Genomic DNA, 22,217 nt, shown 5'->3' on the forward strand with positions numbered 1-22,217 from the left:
GAAAAATGCAAAAACTAATAGTGTTCCCAAACAGCTGAGACAATATAATCCCAGAAACACAATAAAGTGATCAATATTTACCATCCCAAACAAAGTCACTGTGTCTTCAATATCAGCCAACGGAAAGAGTGGAGCAAGAAATGCATAACAACCAAGATCATGGTTCCCTGAATAAGGAATATGGATACATTCTTTTTCTGATCACCTTGAAGTTGAGCAACTTGCAAATATTTTTTTTTAAAAACAAAATCATTTGAAGAAACATTATTTGCCACAGATCCTTGTGCAATAGGGTCTTGGACAACAGGAATTCTTTCTTCAGGTCCCGTAATCCTTTGTCCCCTGATACCTCAGCATTTGCATAGCAAACGGATCTGTAAATTGTCGACAGAAATCCAGTTCAGTGTGCACATATAGGATTATTAAAATTTGATTCGATAGGCCTGATTTCCATAGAGAAGCAAATGTCGAGGCATGGCATAAAATAGAATTGATGTACTCCTCCAGTCCTAGATATAAGACCCTCATATTAGTATGTATAAGGGTTTTATATTTAGGATTAAAAGAGCATTAGAAATTTACATCACCCAGAACTTAAAAAGCAAAAAGCAGAGCCAAACACTAACTTTAGTGAGATTCAGAGGCAACTACATGGAAACAACCCCTTTAACTCCAAAAACACACAATTATAATGCGAATTATTCATTTATAATAGTTTTGTTTATTTTAACTTTTAAGGCTAAATGATTCATAGCTCCAAAATTTAGATTGCTACTTGTTGGATCTATGGCTTCTTTCGTTGGTGTTGTGGTGCTTCTAACGTTGGCTTTTGCTGAAGGATAGAAATTCAATTGGCAGATTGGAGTAATTCGAATGAGTTCAACTAACATTTATCACTTGGTCCTTTTTCTTCAATGATATTTGACCATTTTATTTAAAAAATAAATAAAAAAGAACTTTTCTTTTTGGACGAAATAAAAAAACATTTACTCCGAGGTTGGTGATTAATTCCTATTTCCTGACTTTTCTCGAGCTCTTGCCGACTGAATTTCACTCAACCATCTGAACCACCACTCGTTTTTTTTAGCATTACTTGTCTTCGGCAAAAAGATAACATGAAATTGTCACTTACACTTTAATTACAAAATCTGATAGCATTAAGATTTTTATTATTTATTTGTTAAATCACATGGTTTTGAACATAACAAATGCCTTTTGAGGGCCGAAAGAACATCTCCATCTTTGTGTGCATAGCATCTTTCCACAGGAGAAAGTTAGTTCCGCCCTTGTACACAGAAAAGAGAATAAAAGAAGACGGTCTTTTCATTCTCATCACTATGTGGGATTGATACTGACAAGGAAAATTACAATTCTGCCTAGCCCCAGTAACTCTCACGTCCATGGACACGTGGTAGAGAAAAAATTAACAGCATCTTGCATAGAAGAAGAAATTAACAATGGTTACGATTGAAAAGGAAGGAAAAGCTAAGATAAACATTGAGCAGAACCATATCACTTCGTTTATGAAGATCAAGCTGTGACACTGACAAGTGACAACACTACTCGCGGGAATATCTCCACGTAACTAATACGTGTAAGCACGAACCCAACTTGTGCAAAGCATCATTCAAATGCACCCAAACCATTATTGTTCATCACATTTGCTTTATAATGATCACATTGAGCAGAGTACTCTGCTACAATAACAAGATCATCACATGATTGAATCTACAATGTTAGACATTTATTATTAAAGTTTCTAAATAAAGCTATGCAACATTTTTCAACCCAAAGGAGCTTTGCGCTGCAAAGATACATCATATAAATTACAGCCATCCTTTGAAAAATATTTTGTGGAACGATGCAATATAAGACAACCTCTTTATTCAATACTGGTTTTCATACGGACAACAATCTCATAAAGACAAGAATATACGCGTGGATTGGGCAGTATCTGCATGCAATGAAGCGAAGTTGCTATACGTGGAAGCAGAGGCACACTCGAAAGCAAACCGATTGACACACCATCCCCACAGCTCAACCAAAACTGATACTCTCTGCTTCCACGTACCTGACATGCAATGCCCCAGACCTTGCTATAAAACGCTCCTTCCTTCCCACCACACAACCCACACCCAGCAGCACAACAACCTGCCTTGCACTACAAGAACCATCACAGTCAAAAATGGCTAAGCTCGCGATTCTCGTGGCCGCTCTCCTCTTCCTTGCCGTCACCGTCTCCGCCTACAAAACTACCGTCACGACCGTTGAGATCGACGAGGACGAGAACCCCAGCTGGAGCCATGGGCAGGGGAGGTGCGCCCAGAAGCTGCAGAGGGTTAACCTGAGGCCATGTGAACGCTATGTAAAGGAGAAATGTCGTAGGGAGGAACCGGACGTGATAGCTTTGCGTGGGATCCAGGCCCGGGGGAATGAAAGGCTTCAGGAGTGCTGCGATCAGATCAGAGAAATTAACGACAGGAGCTGCCAGTGCCAAGCGTTGAAGAGAGTCATGCGTAGGGAGGGCTCAGAACTGGAGGGAAGGGAGGCGCGTCAGTTACGACAGGAGCTTCAGAGGCTGCCGGAAAGGTGCAACATTGAGCTTCCAAGGTGTGAATTGAGCGGCAACGAAATCTAAGCTAGCTCTACCAATATTGCAGCTCGCGGACGCGTACTAGAACGTGAGCTACCGTATGTATCTAGGCTTATGTAAAAAACTGAGATCACTACTGATCTTTTAGGCAATGCTGTAGACACTACGTATGTGACTATGACATTGCCAATGTTTTGTTAATGTGCGTGTTCTACTGAGAATAAAATGCTGCTTAAGCTCTCAAGATAGCATTCCAATTCTACCATTCACACTCTAAATTTCGCTTAAAAAATGTAGAAATTTCAATCCGTTTGATGGTTACAACTCGTATAGTATCCATAAACATTGCCCCAATAACAGTAAACAAATCTGTAAAAGCCACACATACAAGCATAACCATACAAATGAAAGCACAACAGTCTTGAAACACTGGCATTAGATCAACAGTATTTAATATTCTAATGACCAACCTAACTCAGAACTGTAATATTCTACTGACCAACCTAACTCACAACTGTACTGTAAAGTACTTATTAAAGCATAACGGGAATTGAAACCAGACTACCACAACTATTATCGATTAAAGCCTGACAGGGTTCAGGGATTGGCGAGGTTCAAATATTCAGAAACCAGACCGAACCCCACAAGACTCAGGTACAAGACAAGGCTTAGAAGCCACCGCGAAGACGAAGGACAAGATGGAGAGTAGATTCCTTCTGAATATTGTAATCAGCCAAAGTTCTACCATCTTCCAATTGCTTCCCGGCAAAAATAAGCCGCTGCTGATCTGGGGGAATTCCTTCCTTGTCCTGGATCTTCGCTTTAACATTATCAATTGTATCTGAGCTTTCAACCTCCAAGGTAATAGTCTTTCCGGTCAGGGTCTTCACAAAAATTTGCATCCCACCGCGAAGTCGCAAAACCAAGTGCAGTGTGGATTCCTTTTGAATGTTATAATCGGCTAGGGTACGTCCATCTTCCAGCTGCTTCCCAGCGAAGATAAGCCTCTGCTGATCAGGAGGGATACCCTCCTTGTCCTGTATCTTCGCCTTTACATTATCTATAGTATCAGAACTTTCAACTTCCAAAGTTATGGTCTTCCCCGTCAGAGTCTTCACAAAAATTTGCATACCACCACGGAGTCGCAGAACCAAGTGCAGGGTAGATTCTTTCTGAATGTTGTAATCAGCAAGGGTGCGACCATCCTCGAGTTGTTTACCAGCGAAGATGAGTCTTTGTTGGTCAGGAGGAATCCCTTCCTTATCCTGAATCTTAGCCTTGACATTATCAATCGTATCAGAGCTCTCGACCTCGAGGGTAATGGTCTTGCCCGTTAGAGTCTTGACAAAGATCTGCATCCCTCCCCTGAGACGAAGGACAAGGTGGAGGGTCGACTCCTTCTGGATATTGTAGTCAGCTAGGGTTCGTCCATCCTCCAGCTGCTTGCCGGCAAAGATAAGCCTCTGCTGGTCGGGAGGGATACCTTCCTTGTCTTGAATCTTAGCTTTCACGTTGTCAATAGTATCCGAACTTTCCACCTCAAGGGTGATGGTCTTGCCGGTCAAGGTTTTCACAAAGATTTGCATCTGTTCAATCAGATTACACAATAGGAAGAAGAAACGAAAATTAAAGATCGACTAAAGCCCAATTGCTGAATCAATAGAAGTTATACCAGAACCAAAATTAAATTTTGGGGGAAATCTCAGCAGATCAAGAAATGAGGAATAAACAAACAAATTGAATCCAATAACTCAACAATAAGAAAGGGATAAAATTATAGTACAAGTACCTTGCCAAGAAATTTGGGAGGACTTTCGAAGAGCGGCTAGGAATTTTGCGGAGATGTATCTGTACCAATCCTACAGGCGCCAGAGGATTATATAGCTCGGTTGCACCGACTTGACGACGAAAATTATCGAAGAAGCGCTGGCGTATGACGTCCCCTCATGTGGGGTTAGCGTGGCATGCACGCCAAGATTAGCATCAACAACATCAAAGAAACCCACCCGCGGGGGGTGGGTTTCTTTGCTAATAGTAGTAGATAAATAGTAAATAATTAATTTAAAAATTTTGACCCAGAAATACTATGTTTTTAAAAAAAAAATCACCCATTGATACATACACATGAACGATCCTTCTAATTTTTGATAGAATGATAAAGTAGTATTGCACAAATCTCAATTATGTGACAGTTTGGCCGTGGCATGTGACCTATATTGAGATTTAATGCGATATTTTCATATCTTTGTCAATATCATCAATCAATACTGATGAAAAAGCCAAATATATAACAAATAAACTTATTTACAAATTTGAGGTAAAAAAAAAAACTTATTTACAACTTTATATAATATAGATTATTTATCAAATTTCATGCAATATATCATACGAGATATTACGGAGCATTTTATTTATTTGTTTGTGTACATGATTTGTAAAATTTGTCTTTCTAAAATAACAACAGCAACAACTAGTTGTTTTTTTAATGATTATTCAATGTATGTTTTTTGCAAATTTAATAATCTATATCATTTCTTTATAAACCAAATATTTAATAAATTTATTTATTTTTATATTTTGAACCAAACCTGCCCTTCGTCTAGGCATCATGATATGAGCATGGTTTCAGTTTTCCCTATTCTCTTTAATGTAATGTGAAGTTTAGCCCAAGACCAAAGCAAAAGCCCATAATGACTGTGCGTAGAGATGGACATTGATCCGAGGCCTAGAGTGGCCTTATCGCATTTCACTCTTGTCCTTGCATCAGCCTGAATGCCTGATCGTTAACTGTCAGACTCCCTGCTTTCCCTCCACCAACCTTGTCGAGTTCCGTTAATGGCGCCAGCTGCTCCTCGATCCGGTGATGCCATTTTCGCTAGCGTTGAACGCGTGGTAAACTTACAGCTTTCAGCTTTCATTCCCTCTTCTTCGCACTCCGTTTAGTCATCGAATCATCGAAAATAATACTAGTATATTCTGCAATTTGTTGAATTTTGAAGGGAAAATTGCTCAACCGAGTCAATCCGCTGCATAAATATTTCGTCTTTTTTTTTTTTCATTGCTTACACCCCCCTATATTCATGATTAATTTCTTGTTATCTTTTTTTGCACAGTTTCTTGTGTTTTTTTCCTTCTCTTTTCTTTAATGAAATTATGCAGCTTTGAGGTCCATGGTGTCACTTTCAGCTGGGTTCCCCCGAATTATAGCACTTGTCTTCATGTTGTATTTGTTTCCATCAGCAAATATTTTGTAATGTGCGGTTGCTGACACGCTGTTACGAATTTCTTTTGATAATGCGCTATATACGATGATATAATACATTTGCTTTGACGTTTGTATGGGTTGCGCAGAATGCCGAGCTATTTACTTTGACGTATGGGGCAATTGTGCGTCAGTTGCTTACTGATCTGGAAGAGGTTGACGAGGTTAACAAACAGCTGGATCAAATGTACGATCGAGAATCTCTGTTGGATTTCCTTTATAATGTATAATGATTCCTTCTTTGCCTTTTTTTTTTATATAGCAGGAAAAAAAATCCTCCTACGGATTCATAAAATTTGGTTTTTTTGGGTCCAATTTCGTTGGAGAATTTACCTCCTTGGTTCATTGTTTTGCTGTTTATTGACATTTCCTATGTCCTTTGTTATATTTTGGTAATATTCTTGTTTTCCTAAGCACATCGCATATCACTTTATATAGTTCATATAATTTGTTCTTGTATTGATTTTTTTGTCTGCGCAATTCATATTTGTTGATGTGAACCTTGTTGTTTGGTTGGTCTTCAGGGGTTATAATATTGGAGTTCGTTTGATAGATGAGTTTCTAGCTAAATCTATTGTCTCAAGATGCGTCGACTTCAAAGAGACTGCTGAAGTAATAGCAAAGGTACTTGCTGAAGCAAATGCCGCAAATACATCCCTTTTTGATATGTGTATAACATGCATGCTCAGTATGTATTTAAAAAAAAAAAGCATGCATGCTCAGTATTAATTTCTTTTCTTGTGTACTTTTGATGCTGGTGTTCCGCTTCTCTAAAATATTTATCACCTGTTGAACCAATGCTAGCTGTGGCGTCTTATGATAAAGGACAGTGATGTTGCGCAATATATGTAGCCAATCTCAGTTAGTGAAACAAGGTTTGTTGTTGCTGTCTTAGGATAAAAGAGTGCATAATAAATTGATTTTGTATATTAATTCTATCTTTACAAAACATTATAAATCAGAGTTGTGGACATAGAAATAATTTGTTTTTATTGTACTGATGTCTAACACGAAAACGCTTAAATTAGTGGAGTAAACAGCATTTACTTTACCTTTGTGAAATTCCTCAGTGACCTTGGCAAAACATTCTTTCACTGGTCTGAAGTCTGATTGAGGATGTTTCAAAATCTAATCACTTCCAACCTAATTGCTTACCAACTATTTCATCCACATCAACTCGCTTCAAGTGCTCAGTCATCTTGTAGAATCTTTTGCGCTCTGTTCAGTTTCCCCTGTTTCTTGGCATAATAGAGCCGGTTTGCACCATTAATGTTTGGTTTAAAAATGATACAGTCGGTTCATGGTGAACACATTCTGATGTCTGATCAGCATGATAACTTATGTGTGGGCTACCTATGCATTGCATCTTGGTTTGTTGATCAATATGTATTTATATTTATTAATTATTAAATTATTCATTATAATAAGAATGTATATATGTCAACAGTAAAGGTAAGAATGGCTGAATGTTTTCAAGTCAACCTTAATGATGCTTTTATTCAGGTTGGATTTAAAATGTTCCTTGGTGTTACTGCATCTGTAACCAATTGGGATGCTGATGGGACATGTTGCAATATTGTTTTAGAGGACAATCCCCTGGTAGATTTTGTTGAGCTTCCTGATACATGTCAAGGTCTGTGCTATTGCAACATCTTAAGTGGAGTCGTTAGAGGAGCCTTAGAGATGGTAAGTTTTTGTTCCCACCGCTTTCCTCTTCTTGGCATCTCTCTCTCATTTTAAAGAACCTCCGTTTCTTCTCACTTCCAGACCTGGCAAACTAGGAAAATATAGTCCTTTTTTATCGCTGCACCTTTCTGAGATTGGCATCTGAAGCATTTCATTAAATAACTCAAAGTTGAAATAAGCTTTGTAGTTATTGGCATGATATCTGGATGGGTCCAAACTTTGTAGTCTGAATCAGTTGGTATAGTCTGAACGCAATTATTTAGCTTACTGACTTTGTAGAGACACAGAAAAGGGGTCAATATATGCGCATGAATGATGTCTACTTTTTGGGCAAATTCATCCGATTGATGAAATTTATCACTGACCTATCTCTATATTAGTTGGAAAACTACCCTGGTATCTATCCTCAGGACAATGAAACAAATTAACTTTGGATGTTGATTCTCTTCTCTGTGACAATAAATCATAATTTCCCAATATTCAGGTGTCAATGAAGACTGAGGTCACATGGGCTCGTGATATGCTTCGAGGTGATGATGTGTTTGAATTACAGGTAAAACTTCTCAAGCAAGTTCCAGAAGAATATCCCTACAAGGATGATGAGTGAATATTCACATTCTCTCTTCTAATGTAACTAGCACTATGTTTAAAAAAAAAAGAAAAAGTACACAACAGTGAAGTTTTGTTGAAGAAGAGAAGTATGCACCAGTAACGTAACAGTGTGATGGGATTTTAACTTTTATATTGGGCAATATAATCATTCTGATGATTATGATTCTGGTTAGGTTCATGTTTTCTCAACTTGAGAGTATCAGCTGACTATCCAGTACAATCTATATAAAAATATTCAGTCCATGGGCAAAACTTTTCTTTTCTTCTCTTTTTTTCTGTTTTTCTGTTTTTATTTTTTTTGGGTGTCCAGTTTTACATAGAAAGCACACCAAGTATTCTCCACCAAAGAAGCTTTCAAATTGGAAGTCGTTTTCGAAAGACTTGTTAATCGATTTTGAAGTTTTCAATACTCCTAGCAGCGAAGTCTCCGCATCTACCCATTGATTTAGATTTTTAGACTCACGAAACTCAAAAATAAAAATCCATCACATAAATAAATAGTTTAATAACAATTTTCCTTCACTTAATTTTTGTATGATATATTGGCTAGCATAAAAAAAGTAAAGATAAAATGTTAAAGTTAATCAAGCCTAAGATATGGCAAGTGTAATGCCCTCTAAACTACACTGTCAATATCTTATACCGTCAAAACGCAAGTATTATGATACAAACTCAATTTGTGATTCATCTAATAGTTACCCAATCACATTGGGCGGACGTGTAAGATGTCTCTTTCAATTCTGTGTAAGATTTTCAATGCCGCCATAAAATCTGAATTGTCATGATAAAAGAAAGACAAGTCCCTTGCATCCAAAAGTAAACTAAAGAACGTAGGGGAAAATGACATGGAGGCATTAGTTTCATAACCAGATAAAAAGTTCTAAATTCAAAGATCTTCTTTCCTCAAAGTGAAACGTTTTTACTTCAAATTTTTCCCTACATCATTTTCAGACTATATACGGACAACTTCTGAATGCTTATGAAACTGCAAGAACATGATTGTTAACGAACAAACCACATGGACTAGATATATGACCTCCAAAAGTTTAAGTAACATCAGTTTCATTTTCCCAAACACCACCTCCGCTCTTTTATATAAGAGTTAGTTACTTAATTTGAGTATATTAAAAAAGTTTATTAAGTTAGTTATTTGTAATAAATAGGTGTTATTTTTCTTAAAATACTTTTACTAATCATGTGTACTAGTTAGAACTACCATTTGATGAAACTTTTAATATCTGTAGCCATTATAAGAACTATATTAAAAAAAATAGATAAAAATAAAATAAAAAATAAATTAAAATCTTATGTTTAAAACTAAATTAAAAATCAAACTAACTCTTTACATAATAAAATAGGAATAGTTTGTGTAGAAGATGGTATCATATTGAGCTTTGCCGACATGACTGCAAGGGAAGCACAGCAGCATGAGGGAGAAAGGGGGCGGTTGCATGTGATACAGGCGGAGCATGGGAAGAAGAGTGAGTGAGTCGAGGTACGTAGGCTTTGTATAGAACGAAGGGATAGGATAAGAGAGGAAGAGGGCCAATAAATGAATGAGTCTGATGGATCACCCTCACCTGACCTGGCCTGACTTGATTTGATACCATCATTCTGAATTTTGATGCGCTTTTTAAACCCCACAATCTCAAACTTCATCACTGTCCACCACCGTCTTATTCCTAATCTCTCTCTGTAGGCCATCTCCCTTTAATGCTTTGTTCCCTTTCCCTCCTTCACAGCTCCTCGCTGCCGACCCATTATTATTCCTGTCTCTTTTACTTTCTCTTTATTCCTATTAGTATTTGTGAAATTGATGAACCATGTAACCCAAGCCGAGTGGTTTATCAAGTGAAAAAAGATTACGTAAGTTGCTCATGAATATTGGACTTTAAAAGAAAAATAAGAGTATAAAATAAAAGTGACTTCGACGATCGTGTTGATGAAATAGATGTGTAATTAAAAAAAAAAAAATCGGAATGCACATGTACAATGAAGAGTCTGAGTGTTATCTATTAACCAGAGAATGGTAACTGATTTGGATATGTAATGTGTTAGTGAAAAGAATAGATCAAACAGTGCATGAAACTGCAGAATTCTCTTCGTTGTTTTTGCTTCTTCTTTTTTTTTTTTTTACACCTAGATAATTTAGATCCATCGGAAGGGACCCACACACCTACTCATTTTTGTTCTTGTGGAGTGCCGTTGAATCAAGAGGTTGTTAAGAATGCTTTTGTTAATTCTATTATTTACATGCCAGCAATATCCATTCCATGCTACGGTCATGTTTGCATCTTTTCTTGATTAGTTGTATTATACTACATAAGAGTTAATTTAACTTTTAATTTAGTTTTAAATATAATATTTCAATCCATTTTACTTCTTATATTTATTTTTTTTTTTTTCAAACTAGTCCTTATTGTAATTGTACATGTTGAATATTTCATCAAATCATACTTGATTAATAAGAGTATTTTAAGAAGAATAACAAATATTTATTAAAAATAATTAACTTAACTAATTTTTTTAATCTATTTAAATTAGTCAACAAGAACCGGAGGGAGGCAATATAATCTAAAAATACGCGTATTTAATTAGCGCCAAGAAAAAAACATTAATTTTTATGTAGTTATGTGTGTTTGTATGTATGCATTCCATGTATGATGCTGCAAAGAATTAAAATATATGGAGATACTATCGCTAACATTGTTAATATAAGAGTTAAATAACTAATTATAAATGTTAAGAAAATAAGTCAAGTTAGTTATTTATAATAAATAGATGTTATTTTTTTAAAAATATCTCTATTAATTATATGTATTAAAATTATCTATTAATGGAGTCTCTTTAAATTTAAGGGTAAAATGGATAATATTAAAGACATAATGAATTGGAATCTTATATTAAAGATCAAATTAAATTTTTAACTAGCTCTTGTATTATATTATAAAGAGAAAAAGTAGTATTATATATATATTTGAAAATAATTCAAAAAAAACTTTACCACTACTTTTTTTCTATATTGATAATTGCTGACACACGGCTTGCTTTATCTCGGTGGCAAAGAAGAGGATCCAATCAAGAGCCTCCAAAAAAGGAATCAAAACATGCCATTCTAGGGACGAAATAGCAGCCACGTCTCATACGCAGCTTGATTCTTAAACTAAGGGTAGCTTTGATATGAGGAGAGAGAGAAAAAAATTTTAATGAGGCCAGTTTAAAAAATTGAAGAAGTGTGATTACAGGCTTTTAATTGATTTTTATTATTCTTTTATCTTATATATTCTCTTTATTAAAATTTTAAAACCCAACTTCTCCAATTTTTTAAATTAAGCTCCTTAAAATTTTTTCTCCCATTCGCTCTTTTTTATTTCCCCCCTACCAAACATAAGATAAATGTACAAAATAAACTTCATTAATCCGTCACTTCAACCTGGAAAATCTCGCCCTTAATTATGGTTTGAAATTTGATTAAAAATCTGACTTGAACTTATAACTGATAAATGCAACAGCAACGACAGAGGACAACTCACTTCATTAATTAAAATTTAATTGCTTAATTAATCTGTTTCAATTAATTGATTAAATCCATTTATGTGGCGGGTTCAGCTGTGTGCTGAGAACCTGCAACTCATGTCTGTTGTTAGCTAGCCTGCTCTAATATTCCAGTTATAACTGCTTGGCTGCCGACTTCGCCCTCCTAATTAATAAAGCCTTGAAGTATTGGTTAATATTTCCTTTCATATTCAACTACTACTTTAGCTATATTGAATGTTTTCTGTTTCTTTTACTTTACTATATATAAGTGGACTACTCCAATATATATATAGCCAAATATTGTTGGCGGAGTACCCACACAGACATATAGCTTATTATTCTCGAGTAACTGATGAATTGTGCTTCTGGAAATTAAGCTGTGGCTATAAGTTTTGACATTTGGCTCTGCCTGACCGTTCCTTTGATCTGTTGTTCGTGGATTAGGAAGATATATTCTTAATTAGTAAGTGGGTTAATTAAAGTACTTGTTTTATTTCTTTTTTTCTTTTTCCAGCTTTCACACTGTTGCCAGAGGGTTTGTGTATCTGTTGCTATATAGGAGTATATCAATTCAATCTCAAGTACAGAAGAGTAAGAAAATTCCTGCTATATATATAGTATAAGTTTGTCCTTTGTTAATCAAAGATTTAAAAAATTTCAATTTTAACGTCGCTAGGCCTTTTCTTCTTTAACATTAATTTCAAGAAACATGGAGGCTGGCTAGCTAGTTGTTTAATTTCTAATTTTTAACACTGAGGCACCCTCTCCCACTTATAACTTATATATAAATATATATATATATAATAGGTTTAAGATGCATTCAGCATTCCAAATTATTTTCTCGGGATGCATTCAGCACCCTAAAATATTTTGTGATGCATTCAGCACTTTGAAATATTTTTTTAGGTGCGTTCATTACCTTGAAATATTTTTTGGTGTATTCAACATATCAAATATTTGTTTTAGATGTGTCTAATACCTAAAAATATTTTTTGGTGCATCCAGCCTTAAGACAAAAAAAAAATACTTTTGGATATTAGACACACCTAAAATATTTTGAGATACTGGATATATCACAAAATATTTTGAGGTATTGGATACATATAAAAAATATATATTCCGGAGTGTTGAATGCACGTTAATTCTAAATAATATTAACATAAGCATTTATTCTCGGTTGACTGGAATACTAGGAAGTTTATCTCTGAATCTTGAAATATGGGGATTTACACAGCTTTATATAATATAAAGACGCATGGCGAACTGATTGAAGAACTTTATCCTTCATTATTCATAACTATTTAAAGTACTAAATAGAAATGACTAGTCTATGTCGGCAATAGCAATGATTACAACTATTTTATTATTGAGTTCTTGAAAAGGTTTTCCCCAGTATTTGTGATACATATCGAACTCATTAATAATATCTTTGTGATGTGTGTGTAATATTTTAATTTTATTAATGATTTAATAACATACACATGTAAATAATTAAAAAAGCAAGGCGAACGCTAATTAACTGAAAGCACACAAAAACAAATAACTTGACCGCGAAGGCCATTTCACGCGCCATTGCCAGCCAATAGAATCACACTGATCCAGGTGGGCATAGTAAACAAAGATAAGCTTTTCTTATCTCCTTTCCTTGTAAGTTCCTCTTTCACCGTGTTATTACCTTCGTGATCCTAGTATAAATATATATTCATACAAGGTTGTGCAATGCTCCGAAAAGCATTGCCTATTATATTCATTGTTCATCAGAAAGGGCCTTTTAATCTCTTCTGCACTTTTTCTGCAGTATATTCGCTTAATAATTAATGGATCACGAGCCTCCATTCCTGAAAACCTACAGCGACCTGTTCCGAGAGAGCCAGCAGCTTATTTCTCCTCTAGTTGGTGACACAAGAAACTACGACAACAAGTTTTGTTGTGAACTACCTTTGATAGATCTCAGAAAGTTGAATGCTGAGAGGGAAATCAAAGAAGCTGCGAGAAAATGGGGATTTTTCCAGGTGGTGAATCATGGGATTCCACAAGAACTGCTCGAGAGCTTGATGCGTGAGGAAATGATCCAAATGTTTCATCGTCCTTTTGCCACAAAATGTCAGCAACACTTTTTGAATAATCTTTCTGCTTCTGCAAGTGGTGGGTACAGGTGGGGAAACCCTTCTGCTACTTCTCTCAGGCAACTTTCATGGTCTGAAGCTTACCATGTGTTTCTTCCTGATATAGCAAGCATGGACCACCACACCCATCCCAGGTATATGTATACTTTTACATATATATCTCAATGGAAGCCATGTGCAAATATGAGTTTGAATTTAAGAGAATATATATATATATATATATAGAGAGAGAGAGAGAGGAGGAAGCTAAGAGAGGAAAAGAACTGTAATTCATGTTTGATTCTAGTTATTACCTTTTGATTTCTTTTAATTTGTATACACCTCTGTGTTTTTCTGCGATCTGAATATGCTCTTTGAAAGTCTCCATATAACCTAAAAGAGATCGAATTGCAAACAGTAAATTATTCTCATTTAGGGCAAGAACAGGCGTATTATTTATTGAAACTCGCGAGGCATGCATTCATCTTGTGTAGATTGGCTCAATTTGTTTTTTGTTCACAAAATAATTCAAATTATGTTATCATATATATAAAGCTTCAAATTTTTTGTTTAAATTCACTTAAACTTTAGATCATATGAGCATCCATTAGGGCAATGAACTTCACCCTAGGCTCTACAATTTTCAGATGATATTTTTTTGCCACTAATTAGTTCATTATTTCACAAATAAACTGTGACACATTATGTAGGGAATTTATTCGGGCAAGACTTTTAATTTGGCGAATTATCTATTACGTTAAATATAAAAGAGTTACTTGTATGAAAAGTAAATTTTCAAGAAGTATATATTGTCGTTGACTGTTTCCATTAGTGAAATCATGGACCAATTAACAGTTACTAGAGGGTCGTGTGCACTAATTTTAAGGTTAGAAATTCAATATTGTGGTTAAGTTCTGAGGATTGCTTGCATTGAAGTTTAGTAAAACTTTTGTACGTACATCTAATTAATCTAATCTCTCTGAATCCGTAAATCAAGGAAGTGTGGCATGGGTTTAGCACCCTTTTAGATTTTTAGGAAATAAATTTGCATTGCATGTATATATAAATATAACAAGCCTTTAATTATGTGCAATTTAGGTCAAACCTCAAGTGTTTTGCGACAAAAGCTACCCTACTGGCCGAAAGATTGGCTGAGATTCTTGGTCAAGAAGTGAAGATCAAATCCAGCTATTTCCAGGAAAACTGTTTGCCAAACACTTGTTTTTTAAGACTGAATAGATATCCAGTGTGCCCAGTTCCTTCAAAAGTGTTTGGCCTCTTGCCTCACAGTGACTCTAGTTTCCTTACCCTTGTGTATCAAGACCAGGTGGGAGGATTGCAGTTGATGAAAGATGGAAAGTGGTGTGGAATCAAACCAAATCCACAAGCCCTCCTTGTTAATATTGGTGATTTATTCCAGGTATACTTTATGTCCTATCTCTTCACTCGTCATCATAATAATTTGATTGATATGTATTTTTACCCCAAAAAAAAAATTTTATTCTAGCATAAAGAATGAATTTCATTGGAATATTATATTGGATGGTCTTTTCAAGATAAGACAAAGTGAAAATGACATTTAAATCTAAAAAATAAGTTGGAAATAAATATCGACTTGGACAGTTAAACAGAAATGTCAATTGGAAACTGAGTTAACCATTGAAACTTCAACACAAGACTATTAATTGAATTTGCAGTTGTTTGAATTAATAAATTTGCAATTCACCTAACCCATTAAATCAATTTTTTGAGACCTATGTGTCATTTTCTCATATGTGAAAAGTTCCCTCTGGAGTAATGGATAGTCTTTTCAAGAGAGTACATGAGTTTGTTCGAAAAGTGGAATTATCACCCAATAATGCTCTATTCTCAATAGGCTTCCAATTACAAAACTCGTGGTCAAGGCACGGAGCCCACGAGACGTTCACATGCCTGTAGTAGACTTTTCCAGTGTAGATGACAAATGCGACCAGAAAACGACGATAAATAGAACGTACTGTGTATGGACTTTGGATTAGATGTCATACGAAAAACCTCAGAAAAAACAAATAACGATGTGGGTGTGTCGGACATTTTCTATATATGCTAATTGATTTAGGGTTTGGTTGAATATTCATAACTAAATTAGATTATGATTGAGTTCTAAATGTGAAATTATATACGAAACTGATATATATATATATTTTTAACTTAGTAGGAACAAAAGCATCAAGAAACATAATTAACGATAATCACCAAAAAAAGCAGAAGAATCGGATAAGTTTAATTCATTAAAATATTTTGATCTACAAGGGGCCTGCAAATAAAATAAGCAGAGATAAGACGTTGCTCTTAAAATATTGCCCCTTAATCAGAATGTGTCCCTTTTATACATCAATTCTTCGCCCTTTGTTCTTCACTTGTTTCTCCTTTTCTTGCAGCAGTCATATTCCAAATTTGATACGAAATCATATGTACATGCTGGGGTGTACGAGCTGAACACATTTTTTAGGTGTAGAAAACTTAATCCAACCCATGCTTCAAAAGTTCAAATATAGCTTACAATCTTTTATTTGTTGTCGAATCTGATATATGGTAGAAACACACAAACACACGCATATTTTAAATAGATGATATAATTAATATATGTGATATATATTGGGCATGCAGGCAGCGAGCAATGGAGTATACAAGAGCATAAAACACAAGGTTTTAGCAGCAGAGAAGGAAGAGAGGTATTCTGTGGCATATTTCTTTAGCCCCTCGTACGATACAGTGATAGAGAGCCATGGTGGGGGGAGTCCTTCAATATACAGGAAGTTCAGTTTCAGAGAGTACAAACAGCAAGCAGATAAAGATGTTAGGGAACTTGGTGATAAAGTGGGCCTCTCTAGGTTCCTTCTCTAGAAAGCATATAGAAACTTCCAACGTCTCCTTATCATCTCATCACAACTGGCAACAAGTTCGTGATCGCTACCACTCTTCATCTGTCACTTCTAAACCATATAAATCCATCGTCTTTATTCCCTCATCCACTCTTAAACCTATTTTCTGATGGGATATTCTTTCATTTTTACGTGTTCAGGGGGATCTGGGCTTCATTACAAGAGTGAGTGAGTGTGTGTGTGTGTGTGATTGAAGCCACGTCAAGAATCTATCAGGAACGTATGTAATATATCCTATTATTATTTGCTTGCTTGCCCTTTGATCGATGCATTTCGTATACTATCTTAGCTTATACGTACTATATGGAGTCTCGAACGTATATGAGCTCTCCCGTAAGAGACTTGGGATGACTTGGGATGATGTCTGTCTCTCATTAAGGAATCCTACTCACTAATTGATCAGCATATATAATGTGATCATTAAACTAATCTCTCTCTTCTCTATATATATATTGGTTACAACCTCTGTATATATTTACACCTTACTGTAGTGTTGGTTTCGAATTAACCAGTAGCACATCCATCCATTCTCATATTTACTTAGAATTATTATATTAACTTGATCAGTTTTTTCATCTGTGTGGTGTTTTTTTTTTTAATCAAATTCAGCTTATAAAGCTGCACATTAAAATAAACAAACTTGCTTCCTATCTTAAATTCATGGGATAAAATGTCAGTTCATAATTAACTTTTTAAAGTTGTTTCCCATGGATAAATATTTTTGAATTTAGAGAGTTGGTATCAGAAACTGAAATTGTCAACCACAAGATGAGGAACAAGACAGGTGCAAGGCAACTATCAGTAGTCATAGTCGTCAAGCACTCCCAAGTCAGACATGAATCCAAAACCATTTGGTAAGGAAAGGATTTATAAACCAATCATAGTCTAAATCTCAAAACTTATGTATGAACTCCAACCACGTGTTTTACTTGATTTATTGTACTACTTGTCTATCGCTATCGTTGTCATTATCTTGTATCCTCATAGTGGGATGTCTGATTTGACCACTTTGGTCACTCCTGCTTCAATTATCTTCTTATCTATATGAATTAATTTCCTTATGTATATTTCTGTCATTAATTTGACTCTTCCACTGTATAAATTCAAGCGGCTTGCTTTTGCTATTTTAGGAGTGAACTTTTTTTTATTCGAGATGTATTAATGATCTTATCTTATTTATCAACAAATGAAATGTATTCATGATATTTAAATTGATCAAGTTATTAACCTTAAATCATAAAATCTCAAACAGTCACAAAAATAATCCTCTTGAGGATTTTTTTTTAATGCATACAGTGAATAATCTGTATATGCACATCCAAATTTATTTCTTCCATGCACTGACAGAACAATAGTGTGTTTGTCTATAACTAATGGGCCCTTTTTTGACCGTCAAATGGCCATATAGTGCACTCGTGTAAGAATTTCTCTACAGAGAACAGATCCATCAGAAGACAGTACTTCGTGCAAGTCTTCGGAATGACCAAAACAATAACGCAACATCTTCTCATCATTTTTGCTAAGCAGGTGTATTATTTTGGTAGAGTAAATTCTGTTCAAGACATTGTTGATATGAGTATCTCATATTTTTGTTCAATTAGTTTTTAATACTACCTCCGGTTTTAATATAAGATTCCGTTTGACTTTTGTTTAGTCCTAATTATAAGACCCCAATTTATTTTGTCTCTCATATTTATACATTTTTTTCCAATATAGTCCTTCTAATAATGATAGTTCTAACCAATACACTTAATTAGCAAGGATATTTTAGGAATGACAACACTTATTTATTACAAATAACTAATTTAACTTACTTCCTTAATCTCCTCAAATTAGTCAACTGGGTCTTATAATTAGGACCGGAGGTAGTACTATTTCTAGTCCTAAATATAAAAGCTAGTTGACTAATTTGAGTAAATTAAAAAAATAAGTTAAGTTAATTATTTGTAATAAATAGGTATTGTCGTTCTTAAAATATCCTTACTAATCAAATTTATTAGCTAGAACTATTATTATTAGAAAGACTATCTTGGAAAAAAATGAATAAAAATGAGAGACAAAGTAGATTAGGGTCTTATATTTAAGATCAAAATAAAAGTCAAACAAGGTACTCCTCCAGTCCTTAATATAAGACCCAATTATTGAGTTGGTTTTGGTCCTAAATATAAGATCCATTTCTCATATTTATCAATTTTTTTCTAAATTACCCCTATGGATACTCCCTCAACCATAATCAAGTAGAAGAGAAAGAGGGGTATTAAGAAAGATGATTATGGTATTTTAGGAAAAATGTATCACATTTCTTATAAGTAACTAACTTACCTAACTTCCTTAATATAATCAAATTAGTTAAATAGGTCTTATATTAAGGACCGGAGGAGTATTATATTAAGGACCGGTAGTGCCTTCATCAATTTGTAAAAAAAAAAAAATCAATGGATTATGAGTCCAATTGAGGATTGGATATTCGAAAGAAAAGAAAAGAGGATTGGGTATCCATTATTGACTAGCAATGGTTGGGTTAGCCCAACACGTTGGGCCCAACATACACCATGGTAATCTGTTTCAGATTGGCATAAAAACTCTCAAATTGAACATCGGCCCACGTGACCCTTTTAAAAATAATCGTCGAACTTGCTGCCGTCTAGTTCCTTTGTTGTTTTATTTTTCTTTTCTCCAGTTTAAGGTTGCTACGCAAACTAGAAAAAATCGGGATGCACCTTTACAAGATTTATTCCCCAAAAAAAAAAAAGGCGAGCTTCTAAGAAAACCCCATCAAATGCGTGGCGCGTTCCAGCAGGACATGCCCCTTCGTCACAACGCGGATAGCTGACCACAAAACGACGTGCGAAGACCTCAACGATATCTCTCTCTCTCTCTCTCTAGTCGGGTCAACGACGACTTCACTGATCTGAAGATGCATTCCGGGAAACTTCCTTAAACCCGTTTATCGATTTACTTAATGGACCGTCGTTGACCATCGCCACTAGCATTTACTATCACTTTATTTTTTCCTTTAGATTTTCAATGATTTTCAGATTAAAAACTAGTATAAAAGAAAAATAAAAATAGTGGTACAAAAGGCCCTTTTGGAAAAGGGCACCAATAATTTTTATTTCGTGCAAAGCGGCTTCAATTATGAATGAATTTTAACCTCATCAAATTTGAATAGCTAGCCGCTAATCGATCATTCGGTGGTGACTGGGGAGGCATCAAGACGAAGAAACTTGATACTAATTCACCTTGAATTTCCTCATTCCATTGTAAAAAAAAGAAAAAGTGATAAAGGAACGACGAGTAAAGAAACTGTACGAAATTATGATTCGTTAATTCGTTGAGAGGTTATTTTTATCTGAAAAAAGAAAGAAATTCTTTGAGATCTTAGTTGTATAAAATCTAAAAACACCCCTCAAAGCTCACCAGCGGCTCCCTTTCATTACTCTCCTTCTCTGTTGCCTTACCCTTCAGTCAATCATTTGCCTCTCCTCCGCCACTTAGCTGCTTACTGAGTTACACGTCGAGTCGCAGTCGGAAAGTGCGGGTGGCGCGCCGGTCACCGGGAACACAATGGGATCCAGAGGAGGAGGACCCTGTAAGTGTTGTTTCAGCTTCATAGTCACCCTGGGTCTGACAGCCTTGTTCCTCTGGCTAAGCCTGCGAACCCACGAACCCAAATGCTACGTTGGGTTCTTCTACGTTCCTTCTCTCAACCAAACCTTGAAGAACCCTTCCAACTCCACCATCGTTTTCACGGTGGAGTTCGACAACGGAAACAAGGATAAGGGAATCAAGTACGACAACGTTAACGTCACCTTCGGGATTTTCCTGGATCGGAATAGGACGAGGACGATTGGGAATTCCACTATTGAGGGGTTCTACCAGGGGCACCAGAAGAATGCTAAGAAGCCGGGTTTCATCGAGATTCATGGCGGAGGACTTAACCGGACGGCGAAAGTGGACGGGAAATCGTATTTCCGGGTGGATTTTACGACCTCGGTGAAGTACAAGATCTTGCTATGGTACACAAAACGACACAGTTTATGGGGAAGGGCTACTGTTCCCGTCGATGATTCCGGGAAGAAAGTTGGGAAGAAAGGTATCAGACTCGGACACACGGCCACCATCATCGTCTCCGGCGCACCCCCCCTCGCCGGTTGCTATTGCACGCTGTTGACTCTGGGTCTTTTCGTCAATTTCTTATTTCTGGATTTGTTTTTCTAGCTTTACTTTTTTTAATAATTTATATTGCGAATTTGCGATTTTGTTTTTTTTATTTCTAACGCGTCACTGAGGGTAAAGATGTCGGGTGGATCTTGTGGCTGGATTTGTATGTGTCAGTGGCTTTAGATTTTTTAGAAGTGAGATTATTGTTTGGGCCACGTCATTTGTTTATGCACTTTGATTTAATTTCTCAAGATTTAATTTAACTTGCCCAGAGTGAATTTTCAATTTGGGAATGTTGAAATGCTAAGGATTATTTTAAAAGATTAGATAAAATTAATGCACATTAAAGTTAAGAAATTTACTTAAACCAAAAAAGACGAGGAGATTATATGAGCGGCACTTCTTATAAAAATAATGAATAATACACAGGGCACTTGTTATAGGAAAAATGATTAAAAAAATTAAAAATTACTAAATTTCAAATCACGTTTAGCAATAATATTTTATTTGGTATCAACAGCACTGAATTTATAAATAACAATAATTTTTTGTTAACTTTCTTATTTGGTATTTTGTGATTTTTAATTTCTTTTGTCATATTGTGTAAATAATGCAATTTATATTGATATGATGGCTAATACTAATGTTGATATTGATAAATGAATTTCATTTTTAATTAAAGAGTAAATGACAATTTTAGATCTAATTGACTGATTAAACCTTACTCTTTTCTTAATTTATTTGGTTTTGTAGAAACATCATTAATGTGAAATTTTATATATTATTTGTCCGCTATGTTCAGAACAAATGAGAAAATTCTTAAAAAAATATATTTCTTGAATTTTAAAATTTCAAATTAGTTTTGTTTATTATATTTTAACAATAAATAATAACATATTTTTATTATAATTCTTATTTAAATTAGGCCGCTTCCACAGAGACTTTGGCATTTCTTTATGCCTATGGAAGTGTTCATCCTGTAGTACAATGTTGCCGTCTCTCGTGGATAAGGAATCCTCGACTTAATCTCTGCTATAATTCTAAATGAAATTGCCACCTATCCTGTAGTACAAACGGATGGCTTATTTATTCTAGTCCTCGAGCACAATGAATTCTAACCAATAAAAAACTGATGACCCACACATTTTTCATGTCTTGAATTAGTCAATCAAACCAACCCATGTTATCTGCAGGACTGCAATGGTAACCTTGCATTTGGAGGTTCCGTCAACATCAAAATTCACCCTTTTTGATCTGAAATTTATAAATATCATCTCCATTATTTATATCTAGTTTTTTTAAAAATACATTTGGAAACTGATTATGAATTATGT

At 35.2% G+C, this 22,217-nt stretch overlaps 5 protein-coding genes across 5 annotated transcripts; 4 read left to right on the top strand and 1 right to left on the bottom strand.

Annotated features, from left to right (window-relative positions):
* The first annotated feature begins 1,984 nt into the window (after positions 1-1,984).
* On the top strand, positions 1,985-2,957 carry LOC114720321 (2S albumin-like). The gene has a single exon (XM_028905963.1). The coding sequence runs from the start codon at positions 2,186-2,188 to the stop codon at positions 2,636-2,638; it is 453 nt and encodes a 150-aa protein (XP_028761796.1). The 5' UTR covers positions 1,985-2,185; the 3' UTR covers positions 2,639-2,957.
* LOC114720318 (polyubiquitin) lies at positions 2,927-4,486 on the bottom strand. The gene is made up of 2 exons (XM_028905962.1): positions 4,383-4,486; positions 2,927-4,179 (listed from the first exon to the last, which is right to left on the bottom strand). Exon 2 carries the CDS (start codon positions 4,177-4,179, stop codon positions 3,262-3,264), a length of 918 nt encoding a protein of 305 aa, XP_028761795.1. The 5' UTR covers positions 4,383-4,486; the 3' UTR covers positions 2,927-3,261.
* An 857-nt stretch (positions 4,487-5,343) lies between these two features.
* Positions 5,344-8,405, top strand: LOC114720268 (trafficking protein particle complex subunit 3-like). Its single transcript, XM_028905911.1, has 5 exons — positions 5,344-5,485; positions 5,945-6,042; positions 6,380-6,479; positions 7,359-7,541; positions 8,026-8,405. Exons 1-5 carry the CDS (start codon positions 5,429-5,431, stop codon positions 8,146-8,148), a joined length of 561 nt encoding a protein of 186 aa, XP_028761744.1. The 5' UTR covers positions 5,344-5,428; the 3' UTR covers positions 8,149-8,405.
* A 5,098-nt stretch (positions 8,406-13,503) lies between these two features.
* Positions 13,504-16,976, top strand: LOC114720265 (gibberellin 2-beta-dioxygenase 8-like). The gene is made up of 3 exons (XM_028905909.1): positions 13,504-13,950; positions 14,894-15,215; positions 16,445-16,976. Exons 1-3 carry the CDS (start codon positions 13,508-13,510, stop codon positions 16,679-16,681), a joined length of 1,002 nt encoding a protein of 333 aa, XP_028761742.1. The 5' UTR covers positions 13,504-13,507; the 3' UTR covers positions 16,682-16,976.
* A 2,963-nt stretch (positions 16,977-19,939) lies between these two features.
* Positions 19,940-21,146, top strand: LOC114720266 (protein NDR1-like). Its single transcript, XM_028905910.1, has one exon. It carries the CDS (start codon positions 20,287-20,289, stop codon positions 20,938-20,940), a length of 654 nt encoding a protein of 217 aa, XP_028761743.1. The 5' UTR covers positions 19,940-20,286; the 3' UTR covers positions 20,941-21,146.
* The last annotated feature ends 1,071 nt before the right edge of the window (positions 21,147-22,217 follow it).

This window comes from Neltuma alba, unplaced genomic scaffold (genome assembly GCF_004799145.2).
Source record: "Neltuma alba isolate B1F8T4 unplaced genomic scaffold, ASM479914v2 tig00011972_pilon, whole genome shotgun sequence".
Classification (NCBI taxonomy): Eukaryota; Viridiplantae; Streptophyta; class Magnoliopsida; order Fabales; family Fabaceae; genus Neltuma; species Neltuma alba.

Coding starts and splice junctions, on each gene's coding strand:
- LOC114720266 (XM_028905910.1), top strand. CDS start 20,287: ATGGGATCCAGAGGAGGAGGACCCTGTAAGTGTTGTTTCAGCTTCATA.
- LOC114720268 (XM_028905911.1), top strand. CDS start 5,429: ATGGCGCCAGCTGCTCCTCGATCCGGTGATGCCATTTTCGCTAGCGTT. Junction 6,043..6,379: donor AACAAACAGCTGGATCAAAT/GTACGATCGAGA, acceptor GTTGGTCTTCAG/GGGTTATAATATTGGAGTTC. Junction 6,480..7,358: donor CTGCTGAAGTAATAGCAAAG/GTACTTGCTGAA, acceptor GCTTTTATTCAG/GTTGGATTTAAAATGTTCCT.
- LOC114720265 (XM_028905909.1), top strand. CDS start 13,508: ATGGATCACGAGCCTCCATTCCTGAAAACCTACAGCGACCTGTTCCGA. Junction 13,951..14,893: donor GACCACCACACCCATCCCAG/GTATATGTATAC, acceptor TGTGCAATTTAG/GTCAAACCTCAAGTGTTTTG. Junction 15,216..16,444: donor ATATTGGTGATTTATTCCAG/GTATACTTTATG, acceptor TTGGGCATGCAG/GCAGCGAGCAATGGAGTATA.
- LOC114720321 (XM_028905963.1), top strand. CDS start 2,186: ATGGCTAAGCTCGCGATTCTCGTGGCCGCTCTCCTCTTCCTTGCCGTC.
- LOC114720318 (XM_028905962.1), bottom strand. CDS start 4,179: ATGCAAATCTTTGTGAAAACCTTGACCGGCAAGACCATCACCCTTGAG.